Source organism: Cyprinodon variegatus, unplaced genomic scaffold (assembly GCF_000732505.1).
Source record: "Cyprinodon variegatus isolate N-32 unplaced genomic scaffold, C_variegatus-1.0 Scaffold28, whole genome shotgun sequence".
In the NCBI taxonomy this organism is placed as follows: domain Eukaryota; kingdom Metazoa; phylum Chordata; class Actinopteri; order Cyprinodontiformes; family Cyprinodontidae; genus Cyprinodon; species Cyprinodon variegatus.
The window spans coordinates 1,071,472-1,081,419 of NW_015150481.1; the positions used below are offsets into that span (position 1 = coordinate 1,071,472).

Sequence of the window (9,948 nt, forward strand, 5' to 3'; positions counted from 1 at the left end):
ATCAATTATAGAAGGAAAGTTATCCTTCCAGAAATAATCAATATTGTAAACAGAAGACATTTCATTCATTTGATAAAAGTTGCAATAAAGCTACAGCACAGAATTACCAGTTATATCCCCTCAGAAACCACATGGCTAGTGAGAAATTGCACAATGCACGTCCTGACACTTTAATTGAATTCAGTTTAATTAATATAGCGCCAATTAATAACACAAAACAATTCAACCAGATCATACAGTCAAATTGATTCTGTTTTCTATCTAAGGCAAGCCCTCACACTAAGAATGCTTGTGGTGGCAGTGGAGAGGAAAAACTCCCTTTTAACAGGAGGAAACTTCCAGAAGAACCAGACTCAGCGTGGTTCTGATTTTAATGTATAAAGTTATTTTAATACATATTCATTAATTTTTAATATTTATAGTTGGCTAGATTTCTCTCCTCAGTGGTGGAATTTATATCAATGATCAGCCCAGAATAAACTTTCCCAGCTTTAATGTACTTTAAAAACCCAACTGCTTTAATGTTTGTCAAAGGCAACTAATTTCTTTCTTATTTCTTTCAACTAATTTTTTTCAGCCTGGTATAATTCTGGTTTTCTCTGTTTTGTAACCTACATGTGGAAAAAAACAAACTTGTACAACAAATTATCTTCACATTGAATATCTGATCCTAGACGTTTTGTTTGTTTGTTTGTTTTATTTTCTTTGTTGCTTTTTTAAGCAGCAATGCTTCCTGGATAGGACCAAGTTAGGTTTGAAAAATACATACCCGAGATGAGAAGAAAAAAAAAAGCAGGAGATACAAACAGAGAAAATAAAAAGGTTAAATTGAATTCATTTTTGTTTTCTCAAACCTGGCAAGTTCTCTGACACCCCATCCCGAACAGGTGCGCATTTAATCCGCTAATTAACTGACCGGATTCTTTCTCTTAAAATATTTGGATTTTTTTTTCTTTTTGTTGTTTTATTGTAGTCGTTTTTCTTTTTTTTTTTTTTTAAATCAAATATCATACCTTTAAGACGAGCGTCTTACTAAATAAATTTTTCCACCGTTCGTCCTTCGAGCAAATTTGACGTCTCAACTTATTTTTCTAATTTTCTCAATAATTTTATCCAGACATAGAAAATAGAAACATAGAACACGCCTTTTCTTAAAATATCCCCTTATGCGTCTTTATTTTATTACCTTCGTTGTCTCGTGCACGCAAATATCCACAAAGAAACGATGAAATGTTTGATAAACTGTCCTCACAGACACGTCGTGAGCGCGCACATGTACATCGGCGCTCAGGGTAGCTGGAACTAAAACCTGGTTCTGAAAATGAGTCAACAGCTCCTCCCTGTGGTTTGACTTAGACATTACACCCAAGGAAATTTGCATATTTAAACGGTAATTATGGTGTTTTCTGCCAAACAAACTAAGAAAAAAAAAGGAAATGTCCCATTTAAAAAAATATGAACATCTAACTTAATTAACATTGGATTAAAATGTTTACAAAATTAAATAACACACCATAAAAAGCAAATAAATTCATAAAGTCAGTAAGGTGGAAGACAATGACTGGTCAAAAGGTGCCCCTTATTTAATTTTCACAGAATTGGCAACCTTATAGATATTTAAACAAGAAAAATAAATAAATAAACTTTTCAAAATTAATTTCAAAAGCAACACTTACTATCTGAAAAATAGAATAGCAAATATCAAAAATCCTTGTATTGACCCACAATGGGGAAATTGTGGTGTTACAGCAGGAAAATATCATAGCAAATGTGGTCACACAAATGTGGCCCTTAAAAAAAGTGTATAAAAATAACAGGATAAGTGACAGAGTTACTAAAATAAACAAATAAAATGCTACACGGTACAGTGTTTTTACAATATAAATACTCTGCAACTGGAAAATAAATAATCAGTCTACAGTTGTGGAAATTTTTAGGGTGTGCAAAAATGACAGCAGTATTTCTTTTAAATGACCAAGGCAGAAACTATGCAAAAATCAGCATGAATGTAATAACTGTAACATCTGCAATTAAATTCTTAATTAGTTAATTACTATGTGATGTAACTGTTTTACAGTATGTTTCCAACATTTTGTCCTTAATCCTTGACGTAGATTAAGCTTAAACTTGTAACCTCTCTACAACCTTACAGACAACGTCAGGTATTTAGGTGATGATGCAACTAAATTATATTGAAATAGGTCAAAGTGAGTAGGCAGAATTTTTTTTCTTTCTAAACGTAACCATCACAACAATGTCAAGTGTTTCCCCCAAGAGGGACCAGTAAGCGGTTTACCTCTCAGATGCTGTTTCATTCACCACAACCCCTGAGGCTGTGACGGATCTTCTGCTCTGAAGGTAAACTAAAAATATCTGGACTTCAACTAAAGAGACGTTTCTCATTGGATCAAAATAAATATAATTAATATTTGAGTTCACTTTAATAACAAAAGACGAGCATTTAAGTTTGAACTAAATTCCAGATGTTCCAATTGTGTTTTTTTATGCTAAATATGCATGATTTCCACTCATTTTCTTTTTTTTTAAAATAATTTTTCTGCCTATCGTATGGAATATTAAAGATGTAAATATATGTATGTAAAAAATATGTAAATATGCATATGCATAACCTAGAAACAGCATATCAATTTTTTGTTGATGCACCTAATACAACTCTTTACAATCAGATATCTGCAAAAGTTTTCTTTTAGGGGAGAAACGGTTCACTGCCATCATGGCCCACAGCAGAATTAACAGCTTTAAGGTAAGAAACCTATCCTGTAAACCTCTTTGATAGAAAGTGATTTTAGTGAACTCTGCCCAACGGTTATTATGAGTATAAATTCAACTCACTTACCCTCATTGGAAGCTCCAAGTGTTGCATCTTCATGGTTCTTTGGCTCATTCACACACAAAAATCCCCCTGTTGATCAACATGGAAGATAGTTCCTGTCTGCTGCTTGCCCTCATGTTGCCCAGAGCAGCCCTGTATAGGATTAAGGAGCCGCTGTCAACTGTCCTCCTATTGTGATAACAAACAGGTGAGAAGCTAATCCTAAGAAATGAAGGCCCTCTATGCAGGTTCTTTTTTTTCAAGCATGTGATTCAGCTTCCAGCTTCATGCAGATTTTAGTCATTGCCCGTCCTTTGATATGTGGAGCAGGTTTCTATTGTTCTCCCTGCCCTCCTGTTGCTCCTCTGCAACCTGCTCAGCAGAATCCACTTTCCCAGCTCACGCTAAGTCGCTGGAGCTTTGCATGTTTTCTGACCCTGAACGTCTGGGCAATGAACAGCAGGCTCAGGTAGAGATTAGACATGTGCAGACACTCACAGAGACATGCTCTCCCAAGGAGAAGCATTGACTTTGGTTCTGCGTGTTTTCATTTCAGCCTTTAACTCTGTTGAATTTATATCTGTGTGACATTTTTTGAATTGAAATCCTAATAGAATATTTCCCTTATTGGAAATTGGAAATTTAGTACGTTTATGTTAAGAAATAACATAGATCTTGATGATCAAGACGCTAAAGCTAAAGGAGCGTCACCCTCTATTAATATCATTTGACTTACTAAATACACTTTAATGTTTCTCTAATATAATTCAGTACTATTACAAAAAATACCTGTTATTATACATTTCCTTGAGCTATTTTCTGCATGTTTGATAAATGTGACCGGTTTGCAAAATTTAAACATAACCTCCAAACCGATTTAATGCCACTACACTCTCTTTTACGCTTTAGAGATACACACCAAAGCTAATAATTCGAGACACATAATCCAGGCCAAACTCTGGATGGACTGCAGTTATAGATGTTTAGCATGACTGCATGGAATTCTGTTTGCTTAATTGTGAATAGAAGAATGGAATATTTATGTAGGTACATCTGAGCATGATTCCTCTGAGGCATTTTCTTTAGAAAGGAGAGGCCGTGTGGGAAGGCAGCACCAGTACACTCACTGATTCATTACATGCGCAGTAGTCTACTGTAATCTGGGATTAGGGTGCAAGCAACCTCCTGCACCAGGAGGGAGAAGATGAAGGGCCAGCCTAATCCCAGCAGATAACTGACGGCTGGCCAGCTGGAGGTGTCTCTTTCAAAGTGGGATCACAGGACTCGGCCTTGGAAAACAGCAGGAAACCGCAACAATCCCCCCTTATCTTTTATCTTTCACAACATATGATCTTTTGTTGATTTTAGACCAATATTTTATTCAGTGTTTTGCTCCTCGATTCCCCCCCTCCAAAAACAAACACAGAACAAACTTCAGTTAATCTGCTGATGGCAGTATTTGCCATCAAAAACTATATCCATTCTAAATCTATAATATTTGCTAAACTAAATGAAAAATCTAGAACAATTCTATATTGAAGCTTTGGATTTTTAATTCAATTCAGTTTATTTATATAGCACCAGTCATATCGATTCATTTTATAATTTAACCAGATCATCCAGTCAAATTTTATTAAATTTTTCTATCTAAGGAAAGCCAGTTGATTGCATCGACTCTTTGACTCGAAGGCAATCCCTTACACTAAGCATGCTTGAAGCGACAGTAGAGAGGAAAAACTCCCTTTTAACAGGAAGAAACCTCTAGCAGCCATCTGCCGAGGCCGACCAGCATTCAAGTAGACAGAAACTTTTTATCTGTTCTTCTTTCCTGTCTTATCAGGCAGCAGACCTCATCATCCAGCTCTCTTCCACTCCAAAAATGAAACCAGATGTTGTCGACTTTGGGACGGTCTTCACTGACCACATGTTGACTGTAGAGTGGAACGCCATTGAGGGCTGGCAGACTCCCCTCATTAGACCCTTTGGGAACCTTTCACTGCACCCAGCCTGCTCATCACTACATTATGGCATTCAGGTAAACAGACTTGCAAAAGTATTCACACTCCTTAAATGGTTTAACATTTTTATGAAGTCGGCCATGTTAGAAACTGGGGAAGAGTTCCTCTTTCGAAATAACAACAAAGCTACATATAAACTGGAGAACTTTAGATCAGGGGTCTGCAACCTACAGCTCCAGAGCTACAAGTGGCTCTTCGTATCTTTTAACTGGCTCTCAAAAGTGACATAAAATGATATAAGGAGGCAGATAATGTATTATATAAACAAATACCAGTCTTAGGAGCTTTTTTTTTCTTTAAGAATAGTTGATTACATTTTCACAACAGAACGTTAAACATTGACATTAATAGGAAACGTTTTTCTTGTCATCTTCATCTTTATTAAATGTTTTCTGTTTTTCCTTATTCAAGAAATACAAATGAGCCATTTATTGTTTAAAATGGCAAGATATTAACTATATCAGATATTTAAAATAATTATAAGCTATGTTTTTTTTTTTAAATTCTATAAAATAGTTGTGCCTCGAAATGACTTGTGATCAGCTGGACTGGATAAAATTGCTCTCTAAGATTTTAAAAGCTGCAGACCCCTGTTTAGATCAACAAATATTGCTTTTGGAATGGCCTAGTCAAAGTCAAGACCTAAATATAGTGAAGTATCTTTTAAAACATTTAAAAATTTACATTGTCTTCCCTTGATGACCATCCTTATCCATTCTTTGTAAAGAACAGCCAAAGAGGTCAGCTTCTTAACATCTACATGTATATGTAATGTGAAAGAGGGGTCTGAATTCTTTTGAACAGTACTGCAAGCATTTTGACAACGAAGAAAACATTTTTCTTTTTTCATAATCTATTAAGACTGGATAGTTTTTTAAAACAATGTTCAACATTCTCTTTCTTCCTGGGAGCTGTTTGAAGGCTTGATGGTGTACCGAGGCGATGACAACCGCCTTCGTCTCTTCAGACCCCTGATGAATATGAGCCGTATGGCAAAGTCAGCGAACAGAGCTTGTCTTCCCGTAAGATGCACAAAAGAAAGAAAAAGGCTCAATAAAAATATTTATTTAAACTTCAAATAATGGGAAATTCAGATATATGAATGGTGCTGTTGTTCTGTTTACTTTTGTACAAAAAGGCCTTTGATGAGTCCGAGTTGCTGGAGTGCATCAGGAGGCTTGTAGAAATCGACCAGGACTGGGTTCCATGTTCCGAGTCCTCCAGTCTGTATATAAGGCCAACACTTATCGGCACTGAGGTCAGCAGGCTCCTTCAAACTGTAAATTTTCTCTGTGATCTAAATAGCTTATTTCTGCATGTTTCTGTCGACATGGCAGCCTTCCCTGGGAGTTAAGAAGCCGACCCGTGCCTTGCTTTATGTCATTTTGTGTCAAGCTGGCTCATACTTTAACACTGAGGGGAAGGCCCTGTCTCTGTGGGCTGACCCAAAGTACACACGGGCCTGGAAAGGAGGAACTGGAGACTGCAAAATGGGAGGGTTGGTTCAAATATAATTTATTCTCTTTGTCATGAAAAGTCTAAGTTTAACTATAATAATTGATTTGGATTTTCTGCAGGAATTATGGAGGGACTCTGTTTGCACAATATGAGGCAGGAAGTCATGGCTGTGAGCAGGTGCTATGGCTGTACGGGGAGGACCACCAGATAACTGAAGCAGGAACCATGAACATCTTTCTGCACTGGATCAATGAGGATGGAGGTTAGTGGAGATTTACTCCATATTCTTTAGCATTTTAGTTTCTCTAAAATAATCCAACATTTGCAATCAGAGGAGGAACTTGCAACTCCACCTCTAGATGGCATCATCCTTCCAGGCGTCACTCGGCAGAGCATCCTTGAACTGACAAAAAAATGGGTACGATTTAAATGACCTTTTTTTCATTAGAGCATTTTAATGAGAAAAAGCATCCATTTTAAAACTGAATTTGACAATATGTTTACCACCAACAATCCTTTCTAATATTAATGCTCATTGCGAAACCCCTAAAGTCAGCATTCCCATCTCCTGAATTGCTTTTTCTCTACTTTGAAGGATGAGTTCAAGGTGTTAGAGAGATACCTGACAATGAAGCAGCTGTGCTCGGCTCTGAAGCAGCAGCGTCTCAAAGAAATGTTTGGCTCAGGCACTGCCTGCAGGATCTGCCCCGTAGGAAACATTATGTACCAAGGAAAGGTAAGGGAGACCCTGAGAGAGACTTTTTGCACAAAATAAATGGCCAACTGGAGAAAAAAGGTAAGCCCTTAAGCCCCTCAAAGTTAGCACATGATATGTGTTTTTAAGTAGTAGGGGAACCCTGCTGGATCAGCTGAACCGAAAATGAAATCTGTGATTTCAGCTTCTTGCACTTCTGACTATTAGTTTTAGGGAATATTTAGTAATTACAGAACAACAGTTTTTAGCTGCTCAATATTATTCCCCAGTGTATTTAGAATAGATTTTTTTAAAGAGTTTGTGTCAGCTTTTGTTTCAGCTTTTCAACATGCTTTTTTTTTTTTTTTAGAGAAAACCTGTACGGAAGAGGATTAGAGCCACTGAAAAAATGAAAAAAAGTTAACTGATTTTAAAATTTTCTTTCAGGAAATATCAGAATTCTGACTTTAATGTTAGAATTCTGACTTTATTCTCAGAATTCTGACCACGATGGAAGAGATGTGTACGGAGGAAGAATAGGATTAGGACCACTACAAAAATAAAAAAAGTTAAATGATTTTTAAAATTTTATTTCAGTATAATATGGGGAAAAGTCAGTATTCTGACTTTAATCTCAGAAATCAGACTTTAATCTCAGAATTCTGACCATGAAGGAAGAAATGTGTACAGAAGAGGATTAGGATTATGGCCTTTGAAGAAAAAAAAAAGTTAACTGATTTTTAGATATTCTCTTAGTATGATATGGGAAAAAGCCAGAATTCTGACTTTAATCTCAGAATTCTGACCATGAAGGAAGAGATGTGTACGGAAGAGGATTATGATTAGGGCAAAAAAAGTCATAATTCTGAGATTAAAGACAAATTTTAGACGTTTTTCCCATATTAGACTGAAATAAAATTTAACAATCAGTTAACTTTCTTTTATTGTTTGAGTGGCCCTTATTCTGTAGTTCTGAGATTGAAACTCAACTACAAAGAAAAAAAAAGATACCTTATTTCAATTCTTATAATTTTGGACAGGGATTGCATGTCCTTAAATCTTATCATTAAAATTTCGATTTACTATCAACTATGAGAAATAATCACTTCATATGTAGCTGGAAGTTCTGTTTACATTGAAAAACAAAAACAAAAAACTCTTAAAGTTTGTTCATATTCTTCCATTAACATGTGATTTAACATCATTTAAACTTGTGTGTCTTAGATTTTGCAGCTCCCCTGTCTGGAGAAGTCTTCACTGTCTTCCAGGATTGCAGCAGAACTTGCAGATATACAGGTCAGTGGGTAAAACACAAGCACAGAGAACTCTGATGTCTACATTCAAATGGCACACTACACAATTTAGCTTAAAGTATTCAGTAATGAAGCACCACAGGCTTATAACTTCCACTTCAAAACCCCTCAAATTAAATAAAACATACCAAAATGTAATATTACATATTGCAAATAAAAGGCAACTCTTAACAAATACCCTCCCTACCAAAACTCCAATTAACTTCTGTTTCAATAATTGCATTAGGACACTGTTATCCAGGTAGGTGTTATATAACTTAATGAGAAAAAAAAATCACAGTTATAATGTTTTGAACCCTCTTTGGTTCTTATTCATCAAACTATCTCTAAGTGGGAATTTCCTTGAAGTTTATAACAAGTGAGTTTCTTATTAGAAAGTGATTAATGTCTGGGTTTCACAATAATTGTCTTGGCCAGTAAAAAATCCTCCACTCACAGCATACGTAGCTTTGTAGACTTAAACTGGTTTTTAATAGCTTTAGGCCCAGTAAGTGCTAATGGGTGTGCTAAATGTTGCTGATCTCCTGTTATTGTATTGTGTAGTGAGACTATTAGTTGGCATATAAGCTTTAATTTGATCATTATTTTATCACTTATGCTGGGAAATCCCCCCTAGCTCCAAAATCCTACACCCAATGGACACTACATGTAATTTCAACATTGTGTCTGGTTATATTCGACGCACGGCCAGCAGTGTCTCTTGTGAATATTCCTGTTTAGTAATTCTGCCAAACCTGGTTAGTCATTGGACTACACATGAACCTTCAGGGTAAGTCTTCATGCAAATCTAGACAGAGATTTCATTTCAGGTACGCTGAAATTTCCTTTACCATACCGTTGTTTGCAGAAATAATAAACCTTATGAACATCTCATAAGTTACATTCCAACCAGGCTTTATTAGGATGTAGAGATAGCCAAACACAAAACAGTGCGTAGCTTACTTCTGTTGTCAGTGGAAGCTAAAATAAGGAGTATACATTCACCCTCAATTTGCCTCAATTAGAATTTTTGTTTATCCAGCCTTGCACATCCTTAGATTGAGATTGACGGAGAGTGTCTTTGAGAATCTCATACTTTCCCCAGGTTTTAAATCAGATTCAAGACTTCAATCTGAAAAACTCAGAGGCAATACAAAGGCTTGTCACTGGGGTGGAAAAAACCCCTATACCCTCAACAGTGGCTAACCATCTGTACCCCCAATAGATTGTACCTCATAAGTTTAGAGTTGTATCTTTGGGGACAACCTCGTACCCTATTGGAAAAGTAATAAACTGAAACTTGTCCATCCGTCTTCTCCCATTTACTCTGTTAGGGTCTTGGTGGGGCCGGAGCTCTCTGGCAGTCTCTGGGAGAAAGGCGGTAGACCCTTGACAGGCTGCCAGTCTGTCACAGGGCAACATAGGACACACAACTACACGCACACACACCATTAATCTCAAGGACAATTTAGCGAAGCAAATTAACCTAAAACTCATGTTTCTGGAGTGACGAAGCTGACGTTCCCGCAGAAAACCCATGCATGCAAACTCCCTGCAGAGAGACACACACCGTGCAGCTCATATAAGTTAATATTTGTAATATTTTTTCTTATTTAGTATTATTGGTAATAAAAAATCACTTACAACTTTGAT

At 36.4% G+C, this 9,948-nt stretch overlaps 1 protein-coding gene across 1 annotated transcript; it reads left to right on the top strand.

Moving 5' to 3' along the window:
• The first annotated feature begins 2,263 nt into the window (after positions 1–2,263).
• LOC107099278 (branched-chain-amino-acid aminotransferase, cytosolic-like) lies at positions 2,264–9,680 on the top strand. The gene is made up of 11 exons (XM_015397337.1): positions 2,264–2,358; positions 2,712–2,764; positions 4,674–4,868; positions 5,763–5,873; positions 5,990–6,109; positions 6,189–6,349; positions 6,429–6,571; positions 6,642–6,727; positions 6,905–7,045; positions 8,228–8,299; positions 9,630–9,680. The coding sequence occupies exons 2-11, from the start codon at positions 2,735–2,737 to the stop codon at positions 9,678–9,680; spliced, it is 1,110 nt and encodes a 369-aa protein (XP_015252823.1). The 5' UTR covers positions 2,264–2,358; positions 2,712–2,734.
• Positions 9,681–9,948: the final 268 nt, after the last annotated feature.

What these genes read in the sequence shown, in the direction of transcription:
- LOC107099278 (XM_015397337.1), top strand. Translation starts at nt 2,735, where the DNA reads ATGGCCCACAGCAGAATTAACAGCTTTAAG. An exon ending in CACTACATTATGGCATTCAG is followed by an intron (nt 4,869 to 5,762) that starts GTAAACAGACTT and finishes TCTTCCTGGGAG; the next exon opens with CTGTTTGAAGGCTTGATGGT. An exon ending in CAACACTTATCGGCACTGAG is followed by an intron (nt 6,110 to 6,188) that starts GTCAGCAGGCTC and finishes TCGACATGGCAG; the next exon opens with CCTTCCCTGGGAGTTAAGAA.